Source organism: Antechinus flavipes, chromosome 1 (genome assembly GCF_016432865.1).
Source record: "Antechinus flavipes isolate AdamAnt ecotype Samford, QLD, Australia chromosome 1, AdamAnt_v2, whole genome shotgun sequence".
Taxonomy (NCBI): domain Eukaryota; kingdom Metazoa; phylum Chordata; class Mammalia; order Dasyuromorphia; family Dasyuridae; genus Antechinus; species Antechinus flavipes.
This window is the reverse complement of record NC_067398.1, coordinates 212,909,524-212,923,780: the sequence shown is the minus strand read 5'-3', so window position 1 is coordinate 212,923,780 and position 14,257 is coordinate 212,909,524. Positions and strand designations below refer to the sequence as shown.

Below are 14,257 nucleotides of genomic sequence, written 5' to 3'. Positions count from 1 at the left end.
CTCTGAAATCTTTCAGTGTTTTCCTTACATTATATGGTCATTATGAAAAAACTGTCCTGATTCTACCTACTTTATTCTCTTCAGTTCATAAAATCTTCCTAAAATTCTTTAAATTCTTCATATTCATGGTTTCTTGCAGTACAACCATATTCCATTATATTCCCATATCACAATTTGTTCAACCATTCCCCAAACAACAAGCAGCTATTCTGTCTCTTGTTTTTCCCTACCACAAAAAATGTTGCCAAGAATATTACTGCATATCTTGGATATTTTCCTTTGTCTTTGTCTTCCCTTGGGATACATGCCCAGCACTGGTATTGCTTTTTCAGAAGCATGTACAACTGTGTGACTTTCTTGTATAATTTCATATCATTTCCCAGAATAATCAGAACAATTCACAAGTCTACCAACAGTACTTTAGAGTAGAGGCCCCAAACGGATTAAAATATAATTGGGAAATAGTTAACCAAATAAATAAGAATACAGTAGCACACATATGATATTAATATGTATTTTTCGAAGACAACAAGCTGCTACACAGATCTTTATATATAGGGCCCTTATATTTCTAAGGTCTTAAAAAAACTTTATATTACAAGAACTTAGGAATCTCTTTTGTGCCACATAAATTGTTGGATACCTATATTTTGATTGTGCACTGAGCAGATCGGGGTGTCCAAAGGGAATGCTTTTTGGTTAAGAAGCCTCAAGCCAAGATCCACCAAGCCAAAGGTGCCAGCCATAGTTACACAGAGATCCTATAATATATCAGTGTGCGCTTTGAGAAGAATTTCAGGCTTAATTCTGGACATACATGGGCAGGCCAGCCCTGAGAGCCTAGGGATGATTTAAATTGATGGTGGGAGTCTTGTGCATTTGGGGCTGCAAGTCTCTGGGAGGACTAGAAATTAGGTGAGCCAGATTTCAGTTTTTGCCATTTGGGGGTAAGTTCCTTTTCCTCTCTGGACTTCATTCTCCTCACTTATAATCTGGGATAACTCCTTTGCTTGCCTTACAGACCTGTGGTAAGGATTAAAAGAATAAAACAGATGTGCAAACAACTCAATTGAACTTGAAGAAGAGCCTTGCAGATGCAAGGAGTCATTATTCTGGGGAGAAAAGGTCTGTCTGGTGATAGGGGGCACATAGATCACCCAACCAGATGTTCCCTCACAGAACCCAGCTGGTCAGGAATAGGGAATAGTTCAGATTCCTTGCCACCCTTTAGATGTCCGAGGGGAACAAAAACTCTAAGGGGGACTCAAGCCTATCCACCATGCTAGCTTGTGGTGCACAAATTTTCCCCAATCTAGGGTAAGCTTATTTTCTATTTCTATCTAGGTATCCTTTTTTGTTTCCCTCTATGGTTAATACAATTTTATTCTTTTTCCATGTGAGGGCTGCCGGCTGGATTTCATCCATAATCCGACAGGCTAAACAGAAGGCATGTGGATTTCAGGGAGATTGGGTTGTTAAAATTTGTGAAGCAAAAGATGTACTGCTGATACAATAGGATGGTTTCCTGTGGAGTCTCCCAGCCTGGGATTTCCAAGCAGAGACTGCCAGTGGCAAACAAGGAGCAGGTGACATGTGACAGACTGTGCTAGACTACAGAATTTAGGCCTAGAAAGTACTTCTCCCCACTCTGTCTAACCCATCTCATATAGGTGATTACACTTTTAAAAATGTAATTGAGTGAAAATGTGATTATCATTCTATAGCTTATTTTCATGTCTAACAACCCTTATTAAGAAATTTGTCCTAATGCCTAACTTCTCTCTGTTAAGCTGTTGTTTTAAGCTTAGTGCTTCTCTCATTTTGAGTTTTTTGGCAGCTGAGAATAGCTGAGCACCCTAAAGAAGGAAGGGGCATTGACATGGGGCTCTTGAAGCGGAAGGACAATTGCATCAATAGACACAATGCTCCTATCAGGTAGGTCTTGAAGTCATCAATGCATTCTTTCCTCCCTTCTCCCTCCTTCTGTCTCTTCCTTCTTCCTCTCTCCCTTACTTCTTTCATCCTTCCTTCTTCTCTCTCTCTTACATTACCTCTCACAAAATATACAAATTCATATTAATTCTTCTTCTTGTTACTCTCTTATTTGGATTATTATTCCACCATGGTCCTGAGAGACCTTTAGATTTCTGTGCTATATAATGATCAAGAAATTTGGGACTGGAGAAGCGCTGAGGAAAGATGCAACTCCTTTTTGCTGAGGTGGAGGACAATAGATATAAAGTATTGTACTATTTATTAGATTTTGATAAAAATATTAGTTGGCTCTGTTGAACTCTTTCCGCTCTGCCTCCTGGTTAGGAATTATTCCAAGAAATGGTTCCCTACTTAGGGAATAGGGAGGGCTACATCTGGAAATGAAAGAGATAAGAAGTAATGACCTGTGATTCCACTGTGTATAGCACGTTATCAGGAAATTCCTGCTACTAGTGAAGGCTTGTACATTTTCTGTAATTTATAATCTTTAGGTGCAAAGGTGTCAGGTATGGCCCCCAGCAGCCCATAAAACTTTTGAACTAGATTAAAATACAAATATTGTAAAAGTACAATAAAATGTAGATAATATTAACATGCAGCTTTCTAAGTCAATTTGAGGCCCTCTGGGATCCTTTCAAACATTATGTAGTTCAGGTATCCATTTGAATCTGATAACAGTATTAGAGCATTGAAATATTGTTAGGTAGGTAAGTGGTGCGGTGATGGACTTAGACTTGGAGTCAGGAAAACCTGAGTTCAAATCCAGTCTCAGATCCTTATTAGCTATGTGATCCTGGGTAAATAATTTAAATCCTCTCTGACTTAATTTCCTCATCTATAAAATGATATCACAATCACAATATCTGACAGCAACTGTAAGGATGAAATGAGATATTTGTAAGGTACTTTGCAAAAGCTAGCTTAAAGCACTATATAAATGCTGTCATCATCTTTGCCATCATCATCCCCATCATCATCGATTATAATTGTCACTGAGGGCACTAAGGGAAGCTAAGTGGTACAGTGATTAGAGTGCTGGCCCTGGAGCCAGGGGGAAATGAATTAAAATCCAGTCTCAGGAACTTATTAGCTGTGTGAGGCTGGGCCTGTCACCTAACTCTGTTTGCCTCAGTTTCCTCATCTGTAAAAAGAGTGGTAGAAGAAAATGGCAAATCACTCCAGTATCTTTGCCAAGTGGGGCTCACGGAAAGTTGAACACAACCAAAATGACTCAACAACAAGAGGGACACAGAGTCAGTATGTGGCAGAGGCAGGACATGTTAAAAACAAAGCTGATCGTACCTCCTTCCCTCAAAAAAAAAGTCTTCCTGTCTCCTATTTCTCCCCAACTCTAAACCATCCTGCAGACTCCTGCTAGTCTGGTCTTCCTGAGGTACAGGTATTATTACCACATCACATCTTTAATCAAAAACCTTCAATGATTTCCCCACTACTTATTGAATTGGCACCAGACCCCTTGGTGTAGCCCTGGGATCTCTCCATGGTCTGGTCCAAATGAGCTTTCCAGTTTTGTCACATGTTACTCTATCAGACATCTTACCTTCCAATCCAATCCATCCAACATTGATTAGGCACCTACTAGTTAGAAGGGTTTGTCTAGACACAAGAGAGACAAGATGTCAGGTGCTAAGCTAAGGAATTTACATTTTATCCTAGAGGCAAAAGAGAGACATTGAAGGTTCTTGAGCAGAGGGGGGGGAATATGGCAATCACTTTACCAGAGCATCTTTTTTCATATTATCACCTATAACTTGATTTCCCTCTTCTGTCACAGGCCTCAACCATCTGTTGCCATTCTATCCCTCAGAAGTGTCAAATATATTTAAGTGATCTCACAGCACTATATACAACTCTAGTGAATTAGCTTCATTTTTCTGGTTGTTGTTCTACTCTATGACTCACACATAAGCTCCCCGAGTTTATCTTTATCTGATCATGTTATCTCCTGATTTGATCTGATTCTCCAGAATCAAATATAAATCTTTTTTGGTGTCCAAAGCCTTTTATAAACTGGTCCCCTCCTTCCTTTCCAGCCTTTTAATCCTTATTCACTCCTTTCTGCAGCCCCATAACACTGGCTTCTTTGTGGTACTTTACACAAGACCCTCCATTGCCTAATTCTGGGCATTTTCACTGGCTGTCCCCAAAACATGAGGGATCCTCCCCCTTCTCATTTTCATAACCTGGCTCTTCTGTATTTCTTCAAGTTCCAGATAAAATCCCACTTTCCAAAAACCTTTTCCAATCTCTCTTTGTGCCAATGCCCTCACTTTGTTGATTATCTCCAATTTATCCTGTCTATAGCTTGTTTGTACACAGCTGTTTTAGGTTGTCTTCCCCATGAGACTCTTGAGCTCTTGGAGGTCACAGTTCAGTTTTTGCCTTTCTTTGCAGCTTAGTGCCTGGCACAGAGTAGATGCTTAATAAATGCTTGTTCTTTGAGTCATGAAACATTGCCTCATGTAGGTGCTTAATATATGTTTCTTAAAAGGTGAATAAAGATATGATCAGTGTCTCAGTTGAAAGGTTCAGAATCCTCTAGGAGTGATTCAGAGGATGCAAAGAGGAGTAGATATGGTAATATTAGCAAATATACAGTCACTGTGATGATTATCTATTTTTGAGTTGTAAATGCTTTAGGCAAGTAATATTAATAACTGAGGGAAAGTGGGAGAGTTCATTTATTATAACTTTCTGAAAGAGCATTCAACTTGAATTTAGTGGTTATGGTTTCCAGTCTCAGCCTTGCCACTTTCTAGCTGTGACCTCAGGTAAGCTATTTTTTACCTTTTGCTAAGGTTCAATTTCTTCACTATAAAGTAGGACTAAAAATACTTTCATTACCAACCTAATAGTTATTATAAATGAGATAGTGAATGAAAAGTCCTTTACAAATCTTAAACATGACATAAACATTAGTATTCTATATAATCAGCTATTTCAATAAGACTCCCTCCCTATTTTCCCTTCCTTTCTTTCTAAATTTATCCAGTTACTTAATGTAAATACCGCAGTTTTTGGCCTGTACACAAATCAACCACAGCCTACTTTCTGCAGTTTTTACTTTTCCATTCTTCGTTACTTGCTTCAGGCTATTATTATAGTTGGAACTAATGTGGGAAAATGTAGTACTTCTCCTCACCTTGATTTCTATTAATGCTAGTTTCAGTCAAAGAGCTTCAAACTAAGGATGTTCTTTTATCCTTCTCCATCTGACCCCCAACCCAATCCCAAGATTAAAAAAAAATTGTGATTCTTCTTCATATCATCAATCTCTAAAGGAGATGTTTGCTCAAAAAAAGTAGAAATCTGGTAGATAGATTTTCACATGGGTTACAAAGTAATTATATTTTTAAAGAAAATAGTATTATGATAATAGTATAATGAGAAGGATCATGGAGTTAAGGATACTAATGTTTGCTTTCCATACTCAGTATAGATAATGCCCTTCACACACACACTTCTCAGATAGAGAGTTGATTTTCTATAACTAAATTAGAACATTTTTGGTTCTTGTAAAACCAAATTCCACATCCTAATTGATTTGGAGTTTAATACACTGAATTTTTTTTAATGTGATAATGGGATTAATTATTAATTGGATTGATTAAATGTGAAAATTAATATTCAGGTGTTTAAGGCCCCAAGAGTTCCTTGCAGGAACAAACTAACAATGTTCCTTTTTTTTTTCTTTATTTTTAAAGCTAGAATTGAGCAGATTAAAAGGTGGGGTTTGTAATGAGTCTTCAGTAGAGAGAAACATGTAATTTGACTCATTAAGAATTGTTAAGGGGAAATCTCTGATATTGCCTTTACTGATCATTTTCTTTTTCCTTCTACTAACTGATAAGATTATAAGTTCTTTGAAAGTAGAAATTATATATTTTTTGTTCTTTGTAGCCACGATGCCCAGGTAGCCTTCTACTTTAGCAGGTGCTTAATGAATGTTTGAAAAACTAAACCCAACTCCATAATTAAAATACTCTGTAGGCCTGCTCTTCCAGTGCTACAGCGTCTGCTTTCTTTAGAGCAGGTATTCAATTTTTTATAGATAGATTTTAGAGGGCCTGTGGACTTGAATGAGAAAAAAGTTACATATTTTCACTGACTTTTAATTAAAATTTAGCATTTCCTTTAATCATGAATGCAGGTAATAGCCCACAGTATGGTTAATCTTCATCAGAAGGCTAAAGGACCCAGTCCATGACATAAGGGAAGTTAAAAGCTCCCATTGGAGATTTTGTACAGAATATTCTATGAGTCTTTGTACTAGTATGTATATGAAATGACAGAACTTGACAACTGGGAGTTTTTGGAGTTGGCTCCCTCATTCCCTTCTCAATATGAAATTTCATGGGTTCCAGAGGGTTGTTAATCTGGGGGTGATGAGTTTAAGAAGAAAACCAAAACAGGGTGCCCCAAAAGTCTTGGGTCACTTTAAGCTTCTTTAGTTGTTTTCAGTTTTGTCTGTATCCCCATTTGAGGTTTTCTTGGCAAAGATACTGCAGTGATTTGCCAGTTCTTCCTCCAGTTAATTTTACAGATGAGGAAACTGAGGCAAACAGTTATATGATCTGCCCAAGGTCACATGGCTAGTAAGTGTCAGAGGCCAGATTTGAATTTAGTTCTTCCTGACTCTAAAACCACATGTTCTATCCACTGTGTTTCCTAGATGCTCTTAAAATGGCATTAAGACTTTTGAGACACCCTGTATTTAGATAATTTTCTCAATATAATTGGTTTCCTTTGTAATCATATGCATTTTATTTCATGTTCTTAAGAGCATGATTTTGAGAAGGGGATCAAAGGCCCCAGCAGACTGTCAAGGAGGTCCAATGATACCCTAATGCTTAAAACTTTCAATGCAATCATTGCATTTTATAGAGGAGAAAATTCAAGTTTTTAAGGGAAAATTGTATTCCCAGAGCTACATAATGGGTTGGTGATAAACCAGCTTTGAGTCTTTGAGTGTAATGATTTTTCCTCTTCAGTCTTATATTTCTCCACTCCCCTTCAAAATGAGGGAGATGGCAATAAATTCTCTCTTGTGTAAATTGATTTTGGAAAGCTGTCCTAAAGGAGATTCTCAAAGTAGAATGGGAAACTGGTTACCAAAAAATAAAAATAAATAAAAAATGGAAAGACAAGAAGTCAAGAAGTTTGAGGAAACATACAAAGAGGTATAGCTATTATGTCTTATTTACTGGGACAATGGCCTATCCACATTGTCCTACAATCAGATCTTCAATACTGTTATTATTACCCAGACATATGTAATATGTGAATCCTGGGAAAATGGCAGGGAATGAAAGACTTCCAGTTGCGACTTTTGCCTGCCATATCCGCCCCCCCCCCCTTCCCCTATATCATAGCAATTGTGAAAAGATTGGAAATATGTGATGCAGGATCACTAGACAAACCTGAGTCTCTTTAGCCAGAGAAGAGAAGACCTAGGAGGGGACCTGATAATTGCTTTGTAGTACTCTGGAGGTATAGGAAAGAGCTTACTAGGCCGCTTCCTATTCTGGAAGAAGGAACCCCTTTGAACTCTCTCCCCTTCCCCCCGAATTAAAAGGCCAACTTCAAAGGCAAGAACCCAAAATCATAGCAGCAGTGATTTGGTTGTAGGTGGAGTGGTACTGGGATGTCCAGGTCAGGAATGATAGGAGAAAATGGGAATTAGCAGGTTAGTAAATTAATCTCCAACTATTTTTTTCTTTAATAATTATCTTGTGCAGAGTTCTCTCACTTATTTTGTTGAAGGCTTTTTAATGAATTTGGAGACTTTTTACTTGTATTTTTTTGCAGGGAAGGAGATCTACGTTTTCTTTTACAACATGACTTTTATGGGAATGTTTTTCATAATTTCACATGTGCCTTTCTCAATGGGGGATGAGGCGGGGAAGAAGGGAGAGATATAATATGGAATTCAGAGTTTTAAAGACAAATGTAAAAATTATTTACAGGTAACTGGATAAAATAAAAACATTAAATAAAGAAAAAAAAGAATTAGTATTCCTAGGAACAAAGACTAGAGAATCCTCAAAGCTGGGAGGAATAAAAAAGGACCTGGAGAAAAACAATACTTTTTGGAGAGTGGCATTAATTATTAACATTACTGAGATAGAATAAAGGATGACAAGGGACACTTACGCACCTGAATATTTATCTGAGTAGGAAAGGAAAATGAGAGACACAAAGACAAATATATGAACGTGTGCACGCACACACATAGGGGAAGAAAGAGAGGGGAAGGGAGGGAGGGAGGGAAGGAAGGAGGGAGGGAGAGAGAAAAATGGAAAGAGAGAGGGAGAAAGGGAGAAGGGGAGAGAGAGAGAATGGAGATATAAAACTGTACAAGTAAACTTTAAGGAGTCTGGGGGTTTGGGCAGAATGATGGGAAGGAAAAGGGAAGGAAGATGAGGAGACTGGTATTAGATTTGTAGAAACAAATGGAAGACCCTAAATGCTGACATGTAAGAAGAGGTAAATTGATATTACAAATCTATATTCACATAAATAGCTGCTGGAAGTAAATACAAAAAAATTTATAACCCTAAATGTGAGCAGAAATTACATGCCAGCACAACTGAGAATTCAAAGGAAATTGATGAGGATCAATAAAAAACCCAAAACCCCAAATTAAAAAAACAAGAAAGAGATCTTAACTTAATCTCAGAAAGAAAAACAAAAATCTACAATTTGCCAAACCACAAATGAATGTCCAAAAGGGGAAAATAATCCCAGGTTTTAAACATTTTAAAAATAACTAATGCATGTGCCACAAAAATTATTCTCAAAACAGAAAGAAAGCACACTGCCAAATACCTTTTATTGGACAATTATAATTCTTATGCCCAAACAAGAGAGAAACAAAGTATAAACCAATCGTATCATTGCATATTGATGCAAAAAAAGTTAAAACACTCCCAAGACTACCTAAGAAATATACCCAGAAAATAATTCACTATGACCAAGCTGGATTTAAACAGGTTTGTTAAGAACAGTGAAACAGTAGGGAAATAATGACAATTTAATCACACAAACAACAAAGATAACATAAACTACCTGCTTATTTCAATAGGTATAGAAATATATTTGACAAAAAAATCAGCAGTCATTTATGTAAAAAATCCTAAAAAGTACAGGCACATAAAGGCTCTTCTTTCATGTGATTAAAACATATATCCAAACCCTAAAATTAGATTTGCCAAGATCATGCAGCATATCAAAAGCACAAATCAATAAAACCAAGTACTAGAAATTTTAGAATTATATAATTAAAAAAACAAGTGTTGGAACTGTAATAGAAAAAGACTAGATTCTTTACTAAGATGTAGTATTATTTGATATAGTTATAGAACTGCCATTATAGCAATAAGGCAAAGAGAATAAAATAAAAAAATTGAACAAGGAGCGTACAGAATTATGTCATTTCCAATCAACATAGTGGTATAACTAGAAAATCCCAGAAAGTCAGTGAAGAAACTGAAATTATTAAAGAGAGCAGAATTCAAAAGTAAACTAGCATTTCTATATATTACAAAAATCAGGAAGAAATCATAAAAGCATTCTACTCAAATAATTTTGAGATGTACAAAATATTTGAGTTAACTTACTATCACCTACATCCAAGATTTATATAACTACAACTATAAAACACTCTTAACAAAAATATGAGATTTAAATAATTACAGAGATCTTCAGTGTTCATGCTTGGGCCATGTCAATATAATAAAAATGGTAGTGCTGCCCAAACTCATTTACAAGTTTGGTGCTATATCAATTAAATTATCAGGGCTATACTTTTTTAGATCTAAATACAAATAAAAAAATTAATTTATAAGAACAGACAGTTTACAATCTCAAGAAGAATAAAAAATTATGAATGAAACGGGTATAATATTACCAAATGCTCTTTTTATATTACGAAGTAGTGATTATTAAACTGACAGTACCAGTTAAAAAACAGAAAAGTAGATTAGTGGAACAGACTAAATAAACAAGAAATAGGGACAATAAAAATTAGTAGTACAGTATTTGACAGGACAGAAATTACTGGAAGGAAGACATCCCTTTTGACAATAACTTCTGGGAAAACTGGAAAGCAACTTGGCAGCAATTAGGATTAAACCAACATTTTATGTACCCCAATACATTAAAACTGAGTATACAACTTAAATATAAATAATCACAACGTTAAAAAAATAAAAGAGAGAATGAGAACAGGTACCTTTTGCCCCTATAGGTAGGGGAAGAATTCTTAATTAAAAAGGGATAAAAGAGATTATAAAAATAGAGCAGACAACTTCAATTATGTAAAACATTCAACATATTATTAAAATCAGGGAAAAATGGAGAGAAAGACTAAATATTACCCCTAGTCTCTACTTTAATTAGCTGTCAGTTCATCCATAAAATTAGGGAGTTGGATTAGAAAATCACTAAGGTCATTTCCAGCTATAAGATTCTGATTTTCTTTAAAATACAATAACCAATCAAATAATGCCAAGGCCAGACTACAAAATATAGAGGATTTTGTGTGTGTGTGTGTGTGTGTGTGTGCGCGCGCGTGTGTGTGTGTTGAGGCAATTGGGGTTAAGTGACTTGCCCAGGGTCACACAACAAGGAAGTGTTAAGTATCTGAGATCAGATTTGAACTCAGATCTTCCTGACTTTAGAGCTGGTGCTCTATCCACTGTACCACCTAGCTGCCCCTAGAGGATATTTTACTTATATTCTGAAGAGTTTTCCCCCAAAATATCAAAAACTCTACTGAGAATAAAATTAAAACACAGTAATCTAAATGTAATGCTATGACCCACCAAAAGATAAAAAGAAAAGTAATCATTTAATAAAAGACTGGGAGAAAAGGCAAACACATTTTCTTCTTTTGGAAAAACAAAGGTGAACAATAAAAATTTCTTCATGATCCAAGAACACAAGATCAAATCTAAAACTTGCTAGTGGGAATAGTACATTCTTGATGCTAAATAGTACATTCTACAATGCTAAAATTCCTTGGAGTATCTTAAAAAAGTCTTCTTATACCTATCATGACTTGGCTAAGAAAGTGATTAGGAAACTGAATGCCAGAAAAGTATGATTAAGTTATACTTACTTCAGTGACAGAGAATAGTCATGCTTGCTTGTTTGGCTATTTCTTACAAGGTAGCTACACTCTTTACACAACCGGAGGAGGTTTTCTGCATCTGTTCTGCTGATTGCTCCATGATACCATCTGAAAAAAAGACAAAAAGGTGTATTTAATTAAGCAGATAACAGAAACACATTTGGAAAAATAAACAAATTTATTTTCAAAATTGGATAATCTCACAAAGATGGACATTAAGAGATTCTCTTTTGTTATGGGGTGACAGCTGTGATGCCATTACTTGGGGCTCATTACACAGAGCATTAATCAGTTGGAATGGGATTATAGCAAACTGTTAATGTGTTGTTGCCAAACAAATTTGGTATTAATTGGATATCTGGGAATAGCACTATCATTCATTTTTGTGGGATCAATAACAGAAAAAGTGCTATAGATAATGTAGGAGGGAAAATGATGTCAGTTGGAGCAGAGATGGGGAAATATGTTTCCATTAAAACAGAGGAATATGATAAAAGCAGATTGGATTTGGAATCAGAGGGCATGGGTTTGAATCCCAGTCATGATGATTACTACCAGTGGAAAATAAAGCACTCCACCTATCTCTGGATCTTGGTTTCCTCCTCCATAATAGCAGAGGTTTGAACTGGAGGACCTACAAAGTCTCTTCCATCTCTAAATTCTAGAACCACCACAAAAAAAAATTCAAAGAGAGGTGACATCCATTTTTTCTTTTAAAGAGAAAATATAAAATGTGTCAGTCATTTACTTTTATAATGTCTGTTTTCTTCTATCATTTTATTTTTTAATGATAGACAATTATTCATTTTCCTTGGCCCAATCTCTCCCTTTGAAAAATATATTCACAATTAAGAATAAGAAACCAAAAAATGAATTTTAAACAATAAACGCCAGAGGTAGCTAGATAGTGCAGTGGATGGTCTGTAGGATGTAAATTCAACTCTGGCCTCAGATACTTAACACTTACTAGCTGTATGACTCTGGGCAAATCATTTAACCCCAACTGCCTCACCAAAAAAAAAAAAAGTAATCCTAAAAAAATAAAAAATAATTACCTAAGTACTAACACCTAGTTAAGGACAAGGGACAAGAAGACAGAGCAGTAGAGGGATAGACATAACTAAAACAAAGATGCAAAGGGAGAACAGGAACCATGGACAAATAGATTAGCAGCTTTTAATTTTCCAAAACAAAAGATGCAAAGGGAGAACAAGAACCACTGTAGATTAGCAGCTCTTAATTTTCCTTTATACCTTCCCCCAGGTCAAGTACAATAACTGACATCTCATCACCATTGTGAATGACTTAGTTTTTCTTACATTAATTCTTTTGAGAATTATCTATTTATATCCTTTGAGCATCAACTTACTAGGGAATTTTTTTTTTCCTTCTCTAAGAGAAAGAATATCTTGGCTACATTTTGTTTGTGCCCATACTTTTCAATTTTATGCAATGAAAATTGTCCATTTCATTTCTTATGATTTTTTTCTAGAACTTGTGTATTCAAGAACTGTCTCCCATTCAAAGTTGTAAAAAGTATCTTATTCCTTATTTCTGTATGACCTTTTAATCTAGTTCATTTATCTATTTAAAGCCTCTTGTTGCACATGGCATTCCTAGTAGACGGCTTTCCTGTTTTTCCAGATGTTTTGTTGAATAGTTAGTATAAGCTTATTTTAATAGGTGGGGTCCTCCTTAGATCTGTAGAACAGTAGACTATTATATTCATTTGCTTCTGAATCTTGTATACCTGATTTATCTCAATGATCAACTTTTCTATGAAGTTTTTCAACAAGTATCAAATAGTTTTGACTATTACTATTTTGTAGCATGCTTTGAGATGTGAAACTATAGCCCTCCATTCCCATTTTCCCCCCATTATTTCCCTTCAGATTTATGGTCATTTGTTTCTTGACTTTGCCATTTTTTGTAGTTCTGTAAAGTAATGCTTTGATAGTTTGATGAGTATAATACTGATTCTGTAAATTAGGTGGAATCATTTTTATTATATTGGCATGGTCCAACCATGATTGATGAATATCTATCCAATTATTTAAATAAGTCTTTATTTTTGTAGAATGTTTTTTAGTTATATTCATAAAATTATGTGTGTGTCTTGGTAGGTACACCCCCAAATATTTTAAACATGCAGTAGTTATTTTGAGTGGAATTTCTCTTTCTGTTTTCTTCCTCCCTCCATGTGAAGATAAATTGTCTTTGAAGGAAAAAAAAAAGAGTGAAATAATGCCTAGAACACTGGGCCTGGAATCAGGAAGAACTGAGTTCAAATCTTACAATATATACTAAATAACTAGTTGTGTGATTCTGTGAAATGTCTATTTGACCTCTCTATTCCTTAGTTTCATCTGTACAATGAGATGGTTGAATCTGATTACTTCTAAGGTCTAAATCTATGATCTTAAGTTAAGTAGTCTAAAAAAAAATCCTAGAATCTCAGAGTTGAAGGGACCTCAGAAGGCCAAACTATACAAGAATTACCTGAACTCTGGATTCCCTTTTACAATATACCAGAAAAGAGGTCACTTGGATTTTAACCAAAGACTTTCAAAAAAGGGTTTTCATTGAATGAAAAAACATTTATTACTTTTATGCTAATAACTTTGCTAGTCAATAGGGACATTAAGAAAAGAAAAAAAATCCAAACAATTCCTGCCCTCTTAGAAACTTACATTCCACTAGGGAAGAAACAGCATGCACATAAGAATAAATCAATACCAAATATTTATAGGAAAGAATGAAATGGTAACATTGAGAAGTGGCTGAAGATCAAAAGAGATGCACTGTCCAAGGTACCAGAGGAATTGTGCTGAAAGCTCAAACTAGAGAAGAATTAGGAATTGGAGACAGAATACTTCTCAGGTGGTCATTAGAAATAAGAGACAAAGAATACAAAATTTCCAGAGTCAAATATGAAGACTTTGGATAAATAAAAAGCTAGATTAGCAATGATTATTCAACAATATGCAGAAATAGAGAAAATAGACCCAAAAAATTTCAGCAAAGCTGTAAAAAATTGGACTATCTTTGCCTATCATTACCTATTTATATATTTAAATATCTTCATAACATATTCATGATTATTTCTGT

At 35.4% G+C, this 14,257-nt stretch overlaps 1 protein-coding gene across 1 annotated transcript in view; it reads right to left on the bottom strand.

The window, feature by feature from the left end:
- SHB (SH2 domain containing adaptor protein B) overlaps window positions 1-14,257 on the bottom strand; it is a 342,467-nt gene that overhangs the window by 72,858 nt on the left and 255,352 nt on the right. Inside the window, exon 5 of the mRNA XM_051995808.1 lies at window positions 11,138-11,257. Within this exon, the coding sequence (XP_051851768.1) occupies window positions 11,138-11,257 (120 nt within the window). The remainder of the gene's footprint in view (window positions 1-11,137; window positions 11,258-14,257) is intronic.